Source organism: Salvelinus fontinalis, chromosome 38, assembly GCF_029448725.1.
Source record: "Salvelinus fontinalis isolate EN_2023a chromosome 38, ASM2944872v1, whole genome shotgun sequence".
NCBI lineage: Eukaryota > Metazoa > Chordata > Actinopteri > Salmoniformes > Salmonidae > Salvelinus > Salvelinus fontinalis.
The window spans coordinates 11519001-11541475 of NC_074702.1; the positions used below are offsets into that span (position 1 = coordinate 11519001).

At 43.5% G+C, this 22475-nt stretch overlaps 1 protein-coding gene across 2 annotated transcripts in view; it reads right to left on the minus strand.

Moving 5' to 3' along the window:
* The window catches only part of LOC129837924 (basal cell adhesion molecule-like), a 105047-nt gene that overhangs the window by 26038 nt on the left and 56534 nt on the right, over nt 1–22475 (minus strand). For both annotated transcript variants that reach the window (XM_055904455.1, XM_055904454.1), the window contains exons 3-9: nt 20296–20515; nt 8789–8856; nt 8107–8203; nt 5374–5556; nt 4960–5081; nt 4629–4776; nt 1091–1206 (exon numbers count right to left, since the gene is read on the minus strand). In XM_055904455.1, coding sequence (XP_055760430.1) covers nt 1091–1206; nt 4629–4776; nt 4960–5081; nt 5374–5556; nt 8107–8203; nt 8789–8856; nt 20296–20515 — 954 coding nt within the window. The remainder of the gene's footprint in view (nt 1–1090; nt 1207–4628; nt 4777–4959; nt 5082–5373; nt 5557–8106; nt 8204–8788; nt 8857–20295; nt 20516–22475) is intronic.

A 22475-nucleotide genomic window follows, 5' to 3' on the forward strand; every position in this document is an offset into this window, starting at 1 on the left:
TATCTTGAGAGTTGTTGTATTCTGGAAAGTCGCTCCATTAAAAGGAAGCAGTTGTGTAGGAGAGAAATCCCCTAGAGAGCAACAAGCGCTATCCTTGGGAGTACCGGATTGAAAAAGCCCAGAAAAAAGTAAGCCTCGTAGAGAGCCAAGAGTCACTAAAAAGGGGTCAGTATCTAAGCAGTGTAAACCTTAAGAAATTGCAAAAGTGTAACCTTAAGAAATTGGGAGACAATAAGAGATTGAAATATTATACACAGCAGAGGCTGCCAATATTACTCTTATAGACACCAGTTTCGGGAAGGACCAAGGGAATAGAGCAGTAAGGTAAATATATTGTTATTTGCTTTATTTTAAGAGTTATAGGAAGTGTTTAAGCTGATTATATTTGCAATACTATTTGGCATAGCATAACGCATTAAGGATTGATTGAGCATTATTGATGTATTAGGACTGTATAACCATTTAACTGTAATAACGTGTATATGACAAAAAACAGAGTGACTTAAATAAATGCTTGAAACTTTGACAACTAGGCCAGGGAACCTACCTGGAGAGCGAACGCCTTTGACACTCTCACTAAACGGAAAGTGACCCTGGCTTTAGGTTAAAGGGATAGCACTAAAGAATATTTCATTGTGTGGACAATAATATATCTTTGGAAAAATCAAACATATAACAATACTAGTTTCCAAGTGACTACTAGCTGACGAGCATAATAACTAACAGAAGTTAATTATTAGGTATTAGTATACAAGAGAGGAAGAGACGGGTTAAGGGAGTATAGGAGGAATCTATAAACATAAAGTAATAAAGTACTCATCTATCCAAGGCCCCACACTAGACCGGGGAAATAAGGGAGTGACAACGTGAATGAAGGAACAAACCCAACTCACGCGAAGGGCCAGTGTGAATAAATAGAAGGGTTGGTAGGGCCGCACGGCTAGGCCCTGGTCACACCGAAGTGACTAAAATCCTAAAGTACTCTGCCTAGTCAGAGGACGGGATAGAGGCTTTTGCTGCAGGCGACGGGCAAAAGTCAGCACCGTGACATAACACAGAGAGGAAGCAGGGAGAGGTGGACTGGACTTGCCTTCTTCCACTGGACGGTGTGTGTGTCTGAGGCCTTGGTCTTACACTGCAGCTCCACCATGTCTCCCGTCATTGTCGACAATGGACCGGCAGGCCTCACACTCATTGGGTCAATGTCTGAGAGGCAGAGAAAAGAGGGATACAAAGAAAGAGGGGGAGGAGGGAGAGAGAAAGAGGGTGTTGAAAGTTGAAACATTTCCTAACTATCTACATATGATAGATTCCCATTCAGTTACATATTTGAAACGCAACCTATGCTTAATCCACTAAAATATTTCACATTCAACGTAAAAGGTCTTAACAGCCCGATTAAAAGGAAAAGAGTCTGTACATACCTTAAGAAATTAAAGGCTGACATTGTGTTTTTACAAGAAACACATCTTACAGCCAGTGAACACAAGAAATTGAAGAGGGAATGGGTAGGACAAGTTTTTGTGTCCTCTTTTAACTCCAAAGCAAGAGGAACTGCAATTTTGATAAGTAGACACATCCCCTTCTGCGTCAACAACCCCATCTCTGATCCCTCTGGCAGGTTTGTTTTGGTGGAGGGGCATATGTTTTCATAGTCTTGGACCCTATTGAATATTTATGCTCCTAACTTCGATGACCATATGTTAATTCAGAATGTCTTCCTTCAGGTCGCTCAAGCACCACCAGGATGGCTACTGGTTAGAGGAGATTTACATTTTTGTTTAGATACAGTTCTTGATAGGTCCTCTGATAAACCCTCACTTCTTACCAAAGCCGGCAAGCTCACCATGTCATTCATGAAAGATCTCAATTTACTAGACATCTGGAGACAAGTTCACCCACAGGATAGGGACTACTCTTTTTATTCACACCCACACAAGGCACACACACGCATAGATAACTTTTTACTATCAACACAACTGTTTCGTAGAGTGTTAGATGTCGAGTATCTCCCCAGATTGCTTAGTGACCATTCTCCCCTGGTATTATCAATCTCCATTCCTACCAAGGTAAATGGAGCATATAGATGGAGACTAAATTCTACACTCCTAAAGCAACCTGAATTTTGTGCATTCATCAAAGAGCAGATCAATATTTTTACTTTGACAAACAAACCCTCCGCTCCTGACAGTTTCATTCTTTGGGACACATTGAAGGCCTATCTGAGGGGATGGATCATTTCCTATACTAAAGGGATGAAGAGAAAACACGGTGCGGAACTGAGTGCTCTTGAATCTGAAATATCCGAGCTAGAGAAAACCTACCAAAGAGGCCCGACTAAAGATCTATACAGGCTTTTGGTAAATAAAAAACTGGAATATAATATTCTGAACACATATCAAGCTGAGAGGGCCATCACTAAATCAAAACAGCGTTATTACGAACTTGGAGAGAAAGCTCACAAAGTATTGGCATGGCAACTGAAAGCAGAGGAAAGTAAGAGGACAATTAATGCTATAGAAACTCTTACTAATGAGAAAACTTTCGACCCTACTGAAATTAATAATACTTTTAAGAAATACTATGAAGACCTCTACACTTCCCAATCAAGCGATGATCTATCAGAGATCGACTCCTTTCTCTCCTCTCTCAACCTCCCATGCCTGTCAGGGGAAGACAGCGAGCACCTGAGTGAACAGTTCTCAGTTCCTGAATTGTTGGAGGCCATTAAATCCTTACCTTCTAATAAATCTCCTGGGGAGGATGGCTTCCCTCCAGAGTTCTATAAAGAATTTAGGGAGCTGTTGGTCCCCTACCTTATGGAGGTACTTAAAAAAGCCAGGGAAGACAACTGCTTTCCAGAGTCTTTCTCTCAAGCAGTGATTACTGTAATCCACAAGAAAGGGAAAAACCCACTAAAGTGCGCCTCCTATAGACCAATCTCTCTCCTTAACACAGATTGTAAACTGGTCACCAATTTGCTATCTAAGAGACTGGAGTCATGTCTTCCCCTGTTGGTCAACCCAGATCAGACTGGCTTTGATATAATTCACCTTGCTAACAAAAACAAAATACCTAGTGTCGCAGACTCCCTCGACGCTGAAAAGGCTTTGATAGGGTTGAATGGCCATACCTCTTTCGCATCTTGGAAAAGTTTGGTTTAGGTACCGTGTTTGTAAATTTGATAAAATCACTCTACAAATCTCCTAAAGCTAGGATTGCTACCAATGGGATTACTTCCTCCTCTTTCCCTCTCTATAGGGGGAACAGACAAGGTTGCCCAATTAGCCCCCACCTCTTTGCCCTCGCCATCGAACCATTGGCTGAGGCTATTAGAACGTGCCCTGACATACATGGCTTTGAGGTGGGCCCCCATACCCATAAATTATCACTCTTTGCGGACGACCTTATCTTATTTCTAACAAACACAGAACATTCCCTCTCTTCTGGGGATCACTCTTCTGGAACATTGTTACGAGGAGGGAGTTCTTATGTCTTTTGATCAGCTGAAACAGAAATACCACTTGCCTAACAGGGACTTCTTTGGCTATCTACAACTATGAAACTTTATTAGGGTGACTCTCAAGGGACAATGGAACCTACCTAAGATGTCACCTATTGAGCAACTCTGCCACGCAGACCAACCACTATTCAAGACCATTTCCCGTGTTTACGATACTCTTATGTCAGGACTAACACTGCCTGGGCTAGATAAACCCCAACTTAGATGGGAAAAAGATCTGGGTATTGATCTTGATGAGGGTCTATGGAGTGACCTATGCAGGGATGGTGTTACATCCACATTGAACTCCAGATACAGACTGATCCAGTTTAATTTCCTCCATCACCCCATCTAGACTGCACAAGTTCAACCCTGATATCTCCTCCCTATGTTTTAGATGTGGCTCAGATGAAGGAACATTCCTCCATTCCACTTGGCAGTGTTCAAAACTACACGGTTTCTGGCAGGGGGTATGCGATACCATATCCTCAATTCATGGGGTTGCATTCCCTTTAGACCCGGAGGTCTGTCTACTGGGCAACTTTACTAACACCAATCTTAGGCAAAGCCATACTATAAAACTAACAGAAATATTGCTAGCGATTGCCAAGAAATGTATTGCCTTGAAATGGAAATTGGATTCCGCCCTGCCAGTTGCAATGTGGCTATCGTAAGTTAATAGTTGTATCCCACTGGAGAAAATCTCTTACTGCTTGAGGAACAAGTTAAAGACATTTTACAGAATTTGGCAACCTTTTTTTGACTATATGGAGAATCTCCCCCCACATCACATTGATTGAATCTCTATATAATCCTTATATAATGTTTCACACGTAATGTATAATATGTAGCCTACGGCAAGTGACCATATGATCCAATGTCTCATTATTATTTATTTTTTTATAGTATGTTTGTATATATAATTATAATTTGTTTTATTTTTTCTTTGTTACGCTCGTCTGTTACTGTCACTTTGTCCTATTGTTGTCTAATATCTTTTCACTTTTGTCTTGAATGTTCTTAATTGGAAAATGCAAAAATAAAATATATATTTTTTAAAAGGATTATGTTCTAGGATCAAAAGCGTACCACCTCAGGGGAGACAGGAGGATGGATAGATACTCACAGTGGACAGAGAGAGTGACTTCTCCATTAAGATCAGCATCCAGGTTATCAAAGTCGGTGGCCGTACACTTGTACACCCCAGCATCCGAACGCTTGACGGACTTCAGAGTCAAAAGTCCCCATGCAACTCCTTCCTTAATGTTTATCCCCTGAGCATGAGAGAGAGCAATAAAGAGGGAGCGAGAGAGGGGTGGAGAGAGGGGGGATTGAGAGAGAGAAATTAATAAATGATTTAAGAGATGAACAGGTTGGACTATGGCAGCACTGTAGGGTTTGTGTATAGCTGCACTGCTATATAGTCCGAAATGCAGTACATGTGTTCTGGTCCTTACATCCTTGGAGAAATCAAACTCAGGCTGAGGGTTTCCATCTGTCTCACACATCATCTTCACCTCGTCACCCTCTCTGATTGGCTCAGTGTTCGCCAGGACAAAGGTCGCTGTCTCAGAAGGATCTGGATAAGAGAGAGGGAGAGAGAGGGGGAGGGATGGCGTGGGAGAGGGAGTGAGTGAGTGAGTGAGTGAGTGAGTGAGTGAGAGAGAGGGGCAGAGGGAGTGGGAGAGTTCAAAAGGGTGATGAATGACAGGCTGATCTCAGGACTGCAGTTTCTGACATAACAATAATAGGATGATGGACAGAGAGCACAGAGAGAAAGAAAAGAGTAAGGCAGACAGACAGAGAGACAGAAAAAGGAGGGAGCAAGAATGAGATAGAGTGAGGAAACATACAGACAGACAACCACTCACAGTTGAGGGTAAGGGAGAAGGTGTCAGAGTCGATCTGTTTGATCATGTCGTTGGGCATGCTGTACTCCACTGTGCAGTGGTACACGCTGTCCTTGTCAGCCTTCTGGGGCTGCATCATCAGGGTGCTGGTGATGGTGAACAGACCTGATGCTTCCTTTACCACTGACGGCACCATGTACACCTCTGGAGGGGGAGAGAGAGAGGTAGAACAGAAGGGGTTGACTGGAATGAGACAAAATGTATTCCCGGGATATGCAGTTGTGACTCTAATGACTCCAACCTAACTGTATGTAAACTTCCCTCTGAAGTTTACATACATTACAGTTGAAGTCGGAAGTTTACATACACTTAGGTTGGAGTCACTAAAACTCGTTTTTCAACCACTCCACAAATGTCTTGTTAACAAACTATAGTTTTGGCAAATTGGTTAAGACATCTACTTTGTGCATGACACAAGTCATTTTTCCAACAATTGTTTACAGACAGATTATTTCACTGTATCACAATTCCAGTGGGTCAGAAGTTTACATACACTAAGTTGACTGTGCCTTTAAACAGCTTGGAAAATTCCAGAAAATTATGTAATGGCTTTAGAAGCTTCTGATAGGCTAATTGACATTATTTGAGTCAATTGGATGTGGATGTATTTCAAGGCCTACCTTCAAACTCAGTACCTCTTTTCTTGACATCATGGGAAAATCTAAAGAAATCAGCCAAGACTTCAGAAAAAAATTGTAGACCTCCACAAGTCTGGTTCATCCTTGGGAGCAATTTCCAAACGCCTGAATGTACCACGTTCATCTGTACAAACAATAGTACGCAAGTATAAACACCATGGGACCACGCAGCCGTCATACTGCTCAGGAAGGAGACGCATTCTGTCTCCTAGAGAAGAACGTACTTTGGTGTGAAAAGTGCAAATCAATCCCAGAACAATAGCAAAGGATCTTGTGACAATGCTGGAGGAAACATGGAACAAAAGTATCTATATCCACAGTAAAACAAGTCCGAAATCGATATAACCTGATAGGCCGCACAGCAAGGACGAAGCCACTGCTCCAAAACAGCCATAAAAAACCCAGACTGCGGTATGCAACTGCACATGGGGACAAAGATTGTACTTTTTGGAGAAATGTCCTCTGGTCTGATGAAACAAAAATAGAACTGTTTGGCCATAATGACCATCGTTATGTTTGGAGGAAAAAGGGGGACGCTTGCAAGCCAAAGAACACCATCCCAACCGTGAAGCACGGGGGTGGCAGCATAATGTTGTGGGGGTGCTTTGCTGCAGGAGGGACTGGTGCACCTCACAAAATAGATGGCATCATGATGAGGGAAAATTATGTGGATATATTGAAGCAACATCTCAAGACGTCAGTCAGGAAGTTAAATCTTGGTCGCAAATGGGTCTTCCAAATGGACAATGACCCCAAGCACACTTACAAAGTTGTGGCAAAATGGCTTAAGGACAACAAAGTCAAGGTATTGGAGTGGCCATCACAAAGCCCTGACCTCAATCCCATAGACAATTTGTGGGCAGAACTGAAAAGGCGTGTGCGAGCAAGGAGGCCTACAAACCTGACTCAGTTACACCAGCTCTGTCAGGAGGAATGGGCCAAAATTCACCCAACTTATTGTGGGAAGCTTGTGGGAGGCTACCCAAAACGTTTGACCCAAGTTAAACAATGTAAAGGCAATGCTACCAAATACTAATTGAGTGTATGTTAACTTCTGACCCACTGGGAATGTGATGAAAGATATAAAAGCTGAAATAAATAATTCTCTCCACTATTATTCTGACAAGTCACATTCTTAAAATAAAGTGGTGATCCTAACTGACCTAAGACAGGACATTTTTACTAGGATTAAAAGTCAGGAATTGTGAAAAACTGAGTTAAATGTATTTGGCTCAGGTGTATGACTTCAACTGTAACAGATGTTATTGCGGGTGTAGCGAAATGCTTGTGTTCATAGCTCCAACAGTGCAGTAATATCTAACAATTCACAACAATAAACAACAATTTCAAAAGTAGAGGAATGGAATATATGACGGTATATATAGACATTATGGACAGCACATGGATAGAATATGTAATATGTCTGTAGAATACATATTGTAGAATAGTATATGTACAGCAATATTTAAATAGGACGGCCTTGACTAGAATACAGTATATACATATAAAGCGGACACTGAAAAAAATCTAGTTGTTTCAACTAATTATTAATAAGTAACATGTCCCAGAGCTGGGTTTTGTTTTACATGGTGGCGCAGCAGGAAGATCGGAATGCGCTGAATCAAGAGGTTGTGAGGTCAAATCCCAGGTAAGGAAATTGAATAATAATTACTGTATACATGAACATGCATAATGTAATCATGTCAACATGTGTCAAATATGTAAATTGAAAACATGTTAAAAGCACGGTGTGTGTAACTGGTACTTTTTAGGTAAGATGAACAGAGAACCAGTTCTAGTTGAATCAACACACCAAACAAGTTGAGAAAACACATCGTTTTAAGTTGACTAAGTTTTTGCCTACGTTTTCTCAAGTTTGGGTCAACAATTATATTTTAGACTGAAAAGTTGAGTAAACAAAAAAAAGGCTGTGTAACCAGTTACTTAATAATAATTAGTTGAAACAACTAGCTTATTTTTGTTTACAGTGTAGTAGTAATATTAGTAGTAGTAGTAGTATTAGTAGTAGTAGTAAGTAGAGGTAGTGTATACTCACTCTCTTTGTTGTCCTTGACCTCAGGCAGAGGCTTGGAGTCCTGGAACCAGATGATCCTGGGCTGGGGGTGACCGTTATGGCTCACACACTGGCCCACCTGACACACACACACACACACACACAGAGGAGGGGAAAGATACTCAGCAACTGGAGGACTATGGAAGAACATTGGAAGACAATGGTAGAACAGAGGACAATGGAAGAACATTGGAGGACAATGGAAGAACATTGGAGGACAATGGAAGAACATTAGAAGACAATGGAATAACATTAGAGGACAATGGAATAACATTAGAGGACAATGGAAGAACATAAGAACATTGGAGGACAATGGTAGAACATTGGAGGACAATGGAAGAACATTGGAGGACAATGGAAGAACATTAGAAGACAATGGAATAACATTAGAGGACAATGGAAGAACATAAGAACATTGGAGGACAATGGAAGAACATTAGAGGACAATGGAAGAACATAAGAACATTGGAGGACAATGGCAGAACATTGGAGGACAATGGCAGAACATTGGAGGACAATGGAGGAACGTTGGAGGTCAATGGAAGAACATTGGAGGACAATGGAAGAACATTGGAGGACAATGGAAGAACATTGGAGGACAATGAAAGAACATAAGAACATTGGAGGACAATGGAAGTTTACAGGACAAATAGTTGAAACCAACCTGTGTGGAGGAGTCACCAACAGATATGGCCTGGTTGGATCCAGTGACCTCTGGCATCTCTGGAGCGACTGAGGAAGGGGGAGTTATATTCTCAGATCAGACCTTTACAAAATGCAAGTCCACTATTCACACATTTTCTGATACAGTGTATTACCTGAATTCAAATAAGCACAGCTGTTTACATGAATATATGCACAGTATATATACACTGCTCAAAAAAATAAAGGGAACACTTAAACAACACAATGTAACTCCAAGTCAATCACACTTCTGTGAAATCAAACTGTCCACTTAGGAAGCAACACTGATTGACAATAAAATTCACATGCTGTTGTGCAAATGGAATAGACAAAAGGTGGAAATTATAGGCAATTAGCAAGACACCCCCAAAAAAGGAGTGATTCTACAGGTGGTGACCACAGACCACTTCTCAGATCCTATGCTTCCTGGCTGATGTTTTGGTGACTTTTGAATGCTGGCGGTGCTCTCACTCTAGTGGTAGCATGAGACGGAGTCTACAACCCACACAAGTGGCTCAGGTAGTGCAGTTCATCCAGGATGGCACATCAATGCGAGCTGTGGCAAAAAGGTTTGCTGTGTCTGTTAGCGTAGTATCCAGAGCATGGAGGCGCTACCAGGAGACAGGCCAGTACATCAGGAGACGTGGAGGAGGCCGTAGGAGGGCAACAACCCAGCAGCAGGACCGCTACCTCCGCCTTTGTGCAAGGAGGTGCACTGCCAGCGCCCTGCAAAATGACCTCCAGCAGGCCATATATATATATACACTGCTCAAAAAAATAAAGGGAACACTAAAATAACACATCCTAGATCTGAATGAATGAAATATTCTTATTAAATACTTTTTTCTTTACATAGTTGAATGTGCTGACAACAAAATCACACAAAAATTATCAATGGAAATCAAATTGATCAACCCATGGAGGTCTGGATTTGGAGTCACACTCAAAGTTAAAGTGGAAAACCACACTACAGGCTGATCCAACTTTGATGTAATGTCCTTAAAACAAGTCAAAATGAGGCTGTGGCCTCCACGTGCCTGTATGACCTCCCTACAATGCCTGGGCATGCTCCTGATGAGGTGGCGGATGGTCTCCTGAGGGATCTCCTCCCAGACCTGGACTAAAGCATCCGCCAACTCCTGGACAGTCTGTGGTGCAACGTGGCGTTGGTGGATGGAGCGAGACATGATGTCCCAGATGTGCTCAATTGGATTCAGGTCTGGGGAACGGGCGGGCCAGTCCATAGCATCAATGCCTTCCTCTTGCAGGAACTGCTGACACACTCCAGCCACATGAGGTCTAGCATTGTCTTGCATTAGGAGGAACCCAGGGCCAACCGCACCAGCATATGGTCTCACAAGGGGTCTGAGGATCTCATCTCGGTACCTAATGGCAGTCAGGCTACCTCTGGCGAGCACATTGAGGGCTGTGCGGCCCCCCAAAGAAATGCCACCCCACACCATGACTGACCCACCGCCAAACCGGTCATGCTGGAGGATGTTGCAGGCAGCAGAACGTTCTCCACGGCGTCTCCAGACTCTGTCACGTCTGTCACATGTGCTCATGTTGTAACGGTTTTGACTTGAGGTTATTTCTAGGGGTGCCATGTAGGTTGAGCCTACCAGAGAAAGCATTGGTTTCTCCTTTTAGTTTGGGAGGGAATGAGTCCCATCTGGTCCGTCAAGTCACACCAATACAAAGGACTTATTAAAAGTAAGGATGGAAATATACTTTTCATAAACCCCTTAAAACATTGGAAAGAACTTCAAACAAGTGTATTCTTTTGCGTGGTTGTATTAACAACATAAATGATCACATACACACAACAATATAACAATTAATGCACTTATGTTCATTTAGAAATGTCCGGTACACTTATGTTCATTTAGAAATGTCCGGTACCTCGGGCATAAAAAGAGTCCAGCCTGGTAAATAAGTTCAGTGACTCAAGTGACCTTAGTCGCAACGTTTGTAAGTAGCGTAAACCCAGTATATTCATACACTCAAAATAAACACTTATTTTGCAACACAACTATAAAGCGTATCAAAGATTAACCAAAGAATAATACGTCCTCACAACTACATAAATCACAGTATATATCACCCCAAACAAATGAAATACCGTGTACAAAAAGTTGTAGTCAGTCGGTCAGTCAGACAATCCGCCAACAGATCTCCAGCGGAGAAAAGGCCACGAAAACCAACGGAGAGTTGTAGTCCACAGACGCACAGAGTGGATCCAATCCTGGGTAAACTCGCTTTAAGGCTACAAAACACACTGTAAGGCAACAAAACAAATGTAATGGCGAAGTTTCATGAACTGAAGGTAGTACACATCCTCATTCATGTCTCGATCACAACTTCACCTTTGCGCAGCTGATGCTGGCTATTTAATGGGAATTAAAGGGGAAGTGCCCTATTAGAAGGAGAAGCACTGAGACGGTTCAGAAATATTCAGGGCCGTCACACACCCCCTCCCCTGGAAAAAGCCGACCATTGCCCGGGAAGGCACATCTTGGTCGGGGAAACCGAGAAAGGTCTCCTCATCACTTTCCTCTACAAAAATATTCATTACTTTTTGGAGCTCACACTCCTCAGCTGAGGGGTCACAGGCATTAAGGCGTGAGACTTCTGGGTCTGGGAATCCGAGAAAAGTCTCCTCACTTTCCTCTTCAAAGATATCCAGGACCTTGCGGCGCTCAATCTCCTCCAATTCCTCAGCCGAGGGGTAACAGGCCTTAAGGCGTGAGACATGGACAACGCGCATATCTTCACCTGTGTCCTCTTTCACCACTCGGTAGTTCAAAGGGCCCATTTGCTCCACAATCCTATAGGGTCCTTGCCATTTAGGAGCGAGCTTGGCCGAGAAGAATTCTTCAGCTTTCGAGTAAGGATGAGAGCGAAGCCACACCCGATCACGAAGCTGGAACTGCATGTCTCGTCTGTTCTTATCATAATTTCTCTTCTGCTTGAGTCGAGCCTGGATCATGTTCTTTGAAACAAGAGCTCTCAAGTCGTGGAGATGGACTACCTGGTCATAGCAAGCAGCGTCTGGAGTAAGCTGCTGGGGCTGTAGCACCATATCCAAGGGTCCTCGGAGGGGACGACTTAGGTTCAGCTCGGCAGGTGTGACTCCAGTGGACTCTTGCACAGCAGAATTCAGGGCAAATCGAAACTCGTGAAGGTGCTTGTCCCAGTGTTTGTGCTGGGTCCCTACATAGGAAGCAACCATTGTCTTCAAGGTTCGATTTACTCTCTCAGTGAGGTTGGTCTGTGGGTGATAGGCCGTGGTCAACTTCTGTCTCAGGTTCCATCTTTGGCAGGTCTCTTCAAAGAGATCAGAGACAAATTGGGAACCTCGATCAGACAGGATGTAATCAGGCACTCCCCAGCGAGTCAGGATCTCTTTCGTAAGAATGTTAGAGACTATCCTTGCTGTGGCCTGACGCAGGGCAAAGAGCTCCACCCACTTGGAATAGTAATCAACAAAAACAAGCATGTACACATTCTGATTGGAGCTTCTAGGAAATGGACCCATCAAATCCACTCCTAACATTTCCCAAGGTCGGGTAACCACTGTTTGCTGCAACTTGCCAGCAGGTTTTCTACCTTCTGATTTGTACATTTGACAAACCTGGCAGTTTCGGATGTGTGACTTCACATCCATGCTCAGATGTGGCCAGTACAGTAATGCTTGCAACCGTTTGTAGGTTTTGAACCTGCCCGAATGACCAGCTAATGGGTCTTCATGGAAATGTTGAAGCAGTTGAAGGCGTAGAGTTTCAGGTATGTACATTTGGTAGAGTGTTCTGTGAGGGAGTCGTACAACTCGGTAGACTTTGTCTTCAATGATGGTCAGCTTTGTGGTAGGGTTTGACCATCTTTTCTCCATCTTCCAGGATAGTCTGGTACAAAGCCTGTACTTCTGGATCATCCTGTTGGGCTCTCCAAATGACCTCATCAGAGATGGGAAAGTCAGTTTTGGGTGAGTCTCGACTGCTAGACAGGACAGTAGCACATGTAAGATGAGGGCCACCATTATCACAAGCAGGAGCTCTGGATAAGGCATCTGGAACCGTGTTGTATTTTCCTTTCCTGTATTCTACTGCAAAGGTGAACTCTTGCAACCGTAGAGCCCATCTGATGAGCCTGGTGCTTGGTTTGTTGGTCTTGAACACCCACACAAGGGAGGAATGGTCAGTGACCACAATGAAGTGTCTTCCCTCCAGGTAGTACCTCCACTTTTCCAAAGCCCAGACAACTGCAAGGCACTCTTGCTCGGTTGTGGAGTAGTTCCGTTCTGCTCCATTCAATGTCCGACTGGCGAACGCTAACACTTCTTCAGTGCCAAGTCCAGTCTGTTGGACTAGGACAGCACCAAGTCCAACATCACTTGCATCAGTGTAAACAACAAAAGGGCAATTAAAGTTGGGATGACCCAAAATGGGAGGTGTGACGAGGTGTCGTTTCAAGGTTTCAAAGGAGGTCTGGCACTCTGCCGTCCATCGGAATTTCGCTCCTTTTCGCTTCAACGCGTTGAGGGGTTCTGCCACCTGGGAGAAGTTCCACACAAACCGATGGTACCATCCAGCCATCCCAAGGAACCGTTGAAGGGCCTTGAGTGTGGTTGGCACAGGGAAGTCTTGTACAGCCTTGGTCTTTTCAGGATCCACATGAATGCCGTCAAAAGACACAATATGGCCAAGGAACTTCAGGGAGGTTTGGCAGAAGTTGCTCTTCTTCATATTCAATGTCAGACCAGCTTCTCTTAGTTTGTCCAACACTGCTTGAAGATCTTGAAAGTGTTGTTCTCTGTTCTGGGAGTAGATAATTATATCGTCCAGGTAGACGAAACAGATCTTCCCTTTGAGCTCACCTAACGCAATCTCCATGAGTCTTTGGAAAGTGGCAGGTGCATTCTTTAATCCAAAAGGCATCACCTTAAAAGGAAAACAAGCCCTCAGCACAGACAAAAGCAGTCTTGTCCTTGCTTTCCTGGTCCATCTCAACCTGCCAATAGCCACTATTGAGGTCAAGGGTAGTGAACAACAGCACTAGACAATGACTCCAGGATCTCGTGGATGGTGGGAAGAGGATAGGCATCAGTCTGGGAAACATTGTTGGTCTTCCTATAGTCCACACAAAATCTAACACCACCGGTCTTTTTTGGAATGAGGACAACAGGAGCAGCCCAGGGAGAGGAGGAACGTTCTATTATATCTTGTGTCAACATATCATTAATGAGTCCCTTTTGGATTATTAGCGTCGCTGGGGACAAACGATATGGCTTTTGCTTGATCGGCATTTCCTGTGTAAGAAATATTTTGTGCTTCAGGAGTCCGGTGCGTCCTAGCTTTGAAGTACACACATCAGCATTATTCTGCAGCTGTTCCAACAGCCTTAACTCCTCTGGCTGTTCCAGCTGAGCTCTTCTCACAGCCTGTACAAGGAGATCACCAGAAGGATTACCCAGGGTTAGTGGTACCGGAGCAACGGCAGAGAAGACTGCCACATTGGAACCCCAATCATGTAAGTTTGTAGCTTCTGATTGGAAGAAATGCTTCTTGCTCGGATTGTTTGGAAACCAGTAGCAATTGTGTGCGATATCAATCTGGACACCACTGAAGTACATGAAATCAATTCCCCACACGACAGGAAAAGCAAGGTTCTTGGTTTGTAGGATAACCGAAGGAATCATATAGGAGCGGTTACACAGGCGGAACTCCACCTCACTCCATCCAAGTGGTCGTTTAGCCTCACCGTCAGCCAGATACAGTGGACCTTCTGTCCACGGCTTCAAGTTGTATTTTGGACTTTGAACCTCCTTCCACAGTTTCTCATTGAGCAGTGTGTAGGATATGGATGAGCACATTTTCTTGGGGTGAATCCATTGTTTTAATTCCACACAAAAGATTTGCTTTGGTTAGTTCTCAATGTTGAGGTCCCATCTGGGGTGCCATTCTTTATGTAACGGTTTTGACTTGAGGTTATTTCTAGGGGTGCCAGGTAGGTTGAGCCTACCAGAGAAAGCATTGGTTTCTCCTTTTAGTTTGGGAGGGAATGAGTCCCATCTGGTCCGTCAAGTCACACCAATACAAAGGACTTATTAAAAGTAAGGATGGAAATATACTTTTCATAAACCCCTTAAAACATTGGAAAGAACTTCAAACAAGTGTATTCTTTTGCGTGGTTGTATTAACAACATAAATGATCACATACACACAACAATATAACAATTAATGCACTTATGTTCATTTAGAAATGTTCGGTACACTTATGTTCATTTAGAAATGTCCGGTACCTCGGGCATAAAAAGAGTCCAGCCCGGTAAATAAGTTCAGTGACTCAAGTGACCTTAGTCGCAACGTTTGTCCGTAGCGTAAACCCAGTATATTCATACACTCAAAATAAACACTTATTTTGCAACACAACTATAAAGCATATCAAAGATTAACCAAAGAATAATACGTCCTCACAACTACATAAATCACAGTATATATCACCCCAAACAAATGAAATACCGTGTACAAAAAGTTGTAGTCAGTCGGTCAGTCAGACAATCCGCCAACAGATCTCCAGCGGAGAAAAGGCCACGAAAACCAACGGAGAGTTGTAGTCCACAGACGCACAGAGTGGATCCAATCCTGGGTAAACTCGCTTTAAGGCTACAAAACACACTGTAAGGCAACAAAACAAATGTAATGGCGAAGTTTCATGAACTGAAGGTAGTACACATCCTCATTCATGTCTCGATCACAACTTCACCTTTGCGCAGCTGATGCTGGCTATTTAATGGGAATTAAAGGGGAAGTGCCCTATTAGAAGGAGAAGCACTGAGACGGTTCAGAAATATTCAGGGCCGTCACAATGTGCTCAAAGCGGGCTGTAAGCACAACCCCCACCTGTGGACATCGGGCCCTCATACCACCCTCATGGAGTCTGTTTCTGACCGTTTGAGCAGACACATGCACATTTGTGGCCTGCTGGAGGTCATTTTGCAGGGCTCTGGCAGTGCTCCACCTGCTCCTCCTTGCACAAAGGCGGAGGTAGCGGTCCTGCTGCTGGGTTGTTGCCCTCCTACGGCCTCCTCCACGTCTCCTGATGTACTGGCCTGTCTCCTGGTAGCGCCTCCATGCTCTGGGCACTACACTGACAGACACAGCAAACCTTCTTGCCACAGCTCGCATTGATGTGCCATCCTGGATGAGCTGCACTACCTGAGCCACTTGTGTGGGTTGTAGACTCCGTCTCATGCTACCACTAGAGTGAGAGCACCGCCAGCATTCAAAAGTGACCAAAACATCAGCCAGGAAGCATAGGAACTGAGAAGTGGTCTGTGGTCACCACCTGCAGAACCACTCCTTTATTGTGGGTGTCTTGCTAATTGCCTATAATTTCCATCTTTTGTCTATTCCATTTGCACAACAGCATGTGAAATTTATTGTCAATCAGTGTTGCTTCCTAAGTGGACAGTTTGATTTCACAGAAGTGTGATTGACTTGGAGTTACATTGTGTTGTTTAAGTGTTCCCTTTATTTTTTTGAGCAGTGTATATATATATATATATATATATATATATATATATATATATATATATATATATAGTTCCAGTGCAGTCAGACAGACATTTCTAGGTATACACATGTATTTGGATGACTGGAAATCATTTGGTATCCCCTTCCTGAACCAATCACAGGACGGAAACACTCAGGGCCTTGACACAGACAGGGTGAGCTCGAGGTGCCAAGCGCACGTCACCCTGAGAGAGACAAGTGCCATTCATTTACTGTAGCTACAGTAACACAGACACACATATGTACGCAGTGCATGCACAAAAATGCATGCATGCACGCACGCACACACACACACATCTCCAATTAGGGCAATGGTAAACATCCCTGTGTGGATTATTCCACTGTGACCTCGGTTTCTGTGGGCTGATACAGGTCACAGACAAGAGACACACTCCTTGTTCTCTCTCTCACACACTGCTGTGTGTTCCCTCTGTTTCTATCTCTCTGTCATCAATGTATCTCTCACTCCCTCGCTCATTCACATGCAAGGTCATGGTATCACAGACAGACCACAGCTGCAGACTGACTATAAAAATAAACAGCAGACATTTAATAACATTGACGTGATCTCCTATCTCTCTCTCACGTCACTCTCTCACCTACCTCAATCTTTCTCTCTCTCCCACCTCCATAAATCTCTCTCGCTCTCACACCTTCCTCTATATTTCTCTCTCTCACCTCCATCTATCTTTCTCTCTCTCTCACCTCCCTCTATCTTTCTCCCTCTCTCCATCTTTCACCCTCTCTCCTCCCTCCATCTTTCTCTCTCTATCATCTCCCTATATCTTTCTATCTCTCGCCTCCCTCTATCTTTCTCTCTATATATCTTTCTCCCTCTCTCCTTCCTCCATCTTTCTCCCTCTCCCCTCTCTCCATCTTTCTCTCTCTCTCACCTCCCTCCATCTTTCTCCCTCTCTCCTCCCTCCACCTTTCTCTCACTCACCTCCCTCTAGCTTTCTCTCTTTTACCTCCCTCTAGCTTTCTCTCTCTCTGCCCAATCTATATTTTTCTCTCTAACCTCCCTCTATCTTTATCTCTCACTTCCCTCTATCTTTCTCCCTTTCACCTCCCTCTCTTTCACCTCCCTCCATCTTTCTCTCTATCTTTCTCCCTCTCTCCTCCCTCCACCTTTCTCTCTCATCTCCATATATCTATCTCCATCTCACCTCCCTCTATATTTCTCTCTCTTTCCACCCTTTCTCTTTCTCTTTTACCTCCCCCTATCGTTCTCTCTCTCTATCTCACTATCTCTTTCTCTCTCTGCCCCATATATCTTTCTCTATCTCTCACCTCCCTCTATCTTTCTCTCTCTAACCTCCCTCGATCTTTCTCTCTCTCACCTCTCTCCATCTTTCTCTCTCTCTCACCTCGCTCCATCTTTCTCTCTCTCACCTCCCTCTATCTTTCTCCCTCTCCTCCCTCCATCTTTCTCCCTCTCCCCTCTCTCCATCTTTCTCTCTCTCTCTCACCTCCCTCCATCTTTCTCTCTCTCACTTCCATCTATCTTTCTCTCATCTCCCTCTATGTCACCTCCCTCCATCTTTCTCTCTCTCACTTCCATCTATCTTTCTCTCATCTCCCTCTATGTCACCTCCCTCTATCTTTCTCTCTCTCTCCTTCCTCTATCTTTCTCTCTATATCTTTCTCTCTTTCTGCTCCCTCCATCTTTCTCTCTCTCTTTCTGCTCCCTCCATCTTTCTCTCTCACTTCCCTCTCTCTTTCTCTCTCTTTCCTCCCTCCATCTTTCTCTCTCTCACTTCCCTCTATCTTTCTCTATCACACTTCCCTCTATCTTTCTCTATCACACTTCCCTCCATCTTTCTCCCATCTTTCTCTCTCTCCTCCCCATCTGTATTTATCTCTCTTCATATTTCTCTCTCTCACACCTCCCTCTATCTTTCTCAAATCAAATCAAATTTTATTTGTCACATACACATGGTTAGCAGATGTTAATGCGAGTTTCGCGAAATGAATCTGCTTCTAGTTCCGACCGTGCAGTAATATCTAACAAGTAATCTAACAATTTCACAACAACTACCTTTTACACACAAGTGTAAAGGAATGAATACGAATATGTACATAAAAAATACACAGTGGGGAGAACAAGTATTTGATACACTGCCGATTTTGCAGGTTTTCCTACTTACAAAGCATGTCGAGGTCTGTAATTTGTATCATAGGTACACTTCAACTGTGAGAGACGGAATCTAAAACAAAAATCAATCCAGAAAATCCCATTGTATGATTTTTAAGTAATTAATTTGCATTTTATTGCATGACATAAGTATTTGATCACCTACCAACCAGTAAGAATTCCGGCTCTCACAGACCTGTTAGTTTTTCTTTAAGAAGCCCTCCTATTTTCCACTCATTACTTGTATTAACTGCACCTGTTTGAACTCGTTACCTGTATAAAAGACACCTGTCCACACACTCAATCAAACAGACTCCAAACAGACTCTGTATGGTGTCAGTGAGTGTATCACTGTTTACCTTTCTGCTCAGACCATTATACCTGCTGCTGTAGTGTAAACGTCCCCTGGGAAGCCCATTGTTTCAGAACACTTAGGCTATCCCTCAGCCCTTGTAGGGAGTCATTAAAAACTGCTCCTATTCAGTTGGGAGAGGAAGGCAGACAAAGAGGAGATACAGTACTTTAGGGAACAGTCCTGAGTGGCCTGTTAAAGTCTATAGTCAGGTATTTGACTTGTCTTAATTAATTGTATCAGTGCTCCATTATGGTACTCTTTATAATCCAGGCTGTATCACATCCGCCCGGGATTGGGAGTCCCATAGGGCGGCGCACAATTGGCCCAGCGTCGTCCAAATTTGGCCGGGGTAGGCCGTCATTGAAGTGTCACTCAATTCTCTAACCAACACCATTCACCCTCTACCCCCATTGGCCCAACCCAAAATAATGATATTTATTGATATTGGGCCAACTCCAAACATTTTACTTCCTGGTGTATTTTAACACAGGGAATAGGATTGCTAATGTGTTGGGGTTGCAGAGGGTGACAAGGACACAACGACCCGGTCTGGGGTCAACTCTCATCGCCATGGCGATAATTCAGGAGAATTCTGGACGGTCATTAAGATGACATCTATTAGACATGACAGATGCAATTGAACTATTAATAAATTGTGTCAAGTGTGATGTTCATAGGACTAATTGACCTCTGGGCAGCTTATTAGACATAGCTTTCTCTTGAAGAAAAAAATGAATAATAATTATCTAGATTTCTTACAAAGATGAGATGTTAAGGTGCAAGAAAGAGTCTTACTTTCACACCCATTTATTATCTCAATCATTTTACGTTGTTCTACTCAGTATTTAGTTCATGTATAATGCTTATTATTGACTACACTCTGCAATGCAAAAATAATATTGTTCATTCACTAAGTTTATACGTTAATCGTTGATTTAGACACTCACACATACACACAACACACATTCATCCAGCATACACAACACACACACTTTCATCTAGCACACACAACACACACACACACTCATCTAGCACACACAACACACACACTCTCATCTAGCAAACACAACACACACACTCTCATCTAGCACACACAACACACACACTCTCATCTAGCACACACAACACACACTCTCATCCAGCACACAACACACACACTCTCATTTAGCACACACAACACACACACTCTCATCTAGCAAACACAACACACACACTCTCATCTAGCACACAAAACACACACACTAATCCAGCACACAACACACACACACACTCTCATCCCGACAGTCAAAATCCAGACGGCATCCCATACAGCGAAGATCACATCGGCCACTAAAGGTCACAGTAGGGTCACTCTAAAGGTCACAGTAGGGTCACTCTAAAGGTCACAGTAGGGTCACTCTAAAGGTCAGTGGTCAGTAACTCACAGAAGACTTTGAGCTGTGTGATGGCCTCTCCGACTCCAGCAGGGCCAGCAGTGACCTGGCAGTAGAAGGGCAGCTGGTCCTCCACCGCCACGGGGGAGATGGTCAGAGAGAAGTCCCTTCCCATGGTCACTCTGTCGGACAGACGTGTCCCCTCATCACTCTTCCCCTCGCCGCCCGACACGGAGCGGAACGCAACACGCTTCCTGGTGCCACCCTCCTCCTGGTGAGGGGAAGAGGAGAGAGGGGAAGGGGAGAGAGGGGAAGAGGAGAGAGGGGAAGAGGAGAGAGGGGAAGAGGAGAGAGGGGAGAGGGGAAGAGGAGAGAGGGGAAGGGGTAGATGGCCAGAGAGGAATTTGTTTTTCACAAGTTCAATAAACAACACAGACACTTCACAGAGATATGTACAGTGCCTTCGGAAAGTATTCAGACCCATTGACTTTTTCCGTATTTTGTTACATTACAGCCTTATTATAAAATTGATTTAATAGTTTTTCCCCCTTATCAATCTACACACAATACCCCATAATGAAAAAGCAAAAACAGATTTTTAGAATTTTTTTTACAAATGTATTAACAAAATCCCCCTGAAATATCACATTTACAAGTATTCAGACCTTTTACTCAGTACTTTGTTGAAGCACCTTTAGCAGCGATTACATGTGAAGTTTCTCCCACTCTTCTCTGCAGATCCTCTCAAGCTCTCAGGTTGGATAGGGAGCGTTGCTGCACAGCTATTTTCAGGTCTCTCCAGAGATGTTTGATCGGGTTCATGTCCGGGCTCTGACTGGGCCACTCAAAGACATTCAGAGACTTGTCCCGAAGCCACTCCTGCTTTGTCTTGGCTGTGTGCTTAGGGTCATTGACCTGTTGGAAGGTGAACCTTCGCCCCAGTCTGAGGTTTTAATCAAGGATCTCTTTGTACTTTGCTCTGTTCATCTTTCTATTGATCCTGACGAGTCTCTCAGTTCCCACAGCATGATGCTGCCACCACCACATTTCACCTACAGATGTGATGCTTGGCATTCAGGCCAAAGAGTTCAATCTTGGTTTCATCAGAACAGAGAATCTTGTTTCTCATGGTCTGGGAGTCTTTTAGCTGCCTTTTGGTAAACACAAAGCGGAGTGGCTTCCATCTGGCCACTCTGCCTGATTGGTGGTGCTGCAGAGATGGTTGTTCTTCTGGAAGATTCACTCATCTCCACAGAGAAACTCTGGAGCTATGTCAGTGTGACCATCGGGTTCTTAGTAACCTTCCTGACCAAGGCGCTTCTCCCCTGATTGCTCAGTTTGGCCGGGCGGCCAACTCTAGGTAGAGTCTTGGTGGTTCCAAAATTCTTCCATTTAAGAATGATGGAGGCCGCTGTGTTCTTGGGGACCTTCAATGCTGCAGAAAGTTTTTGGTACCCTTCCCCAGATCTGTGCCTCGACTCAATCCTGTCTCGGATCTCTACAGACAATTCCTTCGACCTCATGGCTTGATTTTTGCTCTGACATGCACTGTCAACTGTGGGACCTTATATAGACAGGTGTGTGCCTTTCCAAATCATGTCCAATCAATTGAATTTAACACAGGTGGACTCCAATCAAGTTGTAGAAACACCTCAAGGATGATCAATGGAAACAGGATGCACCTGAGCAAAATTTCGGGTCTCATAGCAAAGGGTCTGAATACTTAGGTAAATAAGGTATTTCTGTTTTATAGCAAATTAGCCAAAATGTCAAAAAAACTGTTTTCTCTTTGTCATTATGGGATATTGTGTGTAGATTGATGAGGGAAAAGCGTTTTCAGTGGTTCTGCTGAATACAGGGAGTCAAAAGATATTAGGCCAAAGTGCACCAACCCCACATCAAAAAATTCAACAAAAAATACTGTATAAATACTATAGTATTCATTGCAGTGTTTTTGTGGTATTTACTGTAGCATTCCCTATAGTGTTTTTGCGGACAAAAGTCTGTAGTAAATTCTGTAGTATACTGTCGTATTTACAGTTAACTATAGAATAAATACGTAGTAAAAGAAAACTGTAGTAGATACACTATAGTAATTCATGTAGTGTTTTGCGGATTGTAGTATACTGTAGTATATACTGTAGTGTTTTCATGGACATTACTGTGGTGTTTACTTCAGTGTTTTTGTTTTATTATCTTTGACATACAGTGGTTCCTCCTTTAAAAGTTGC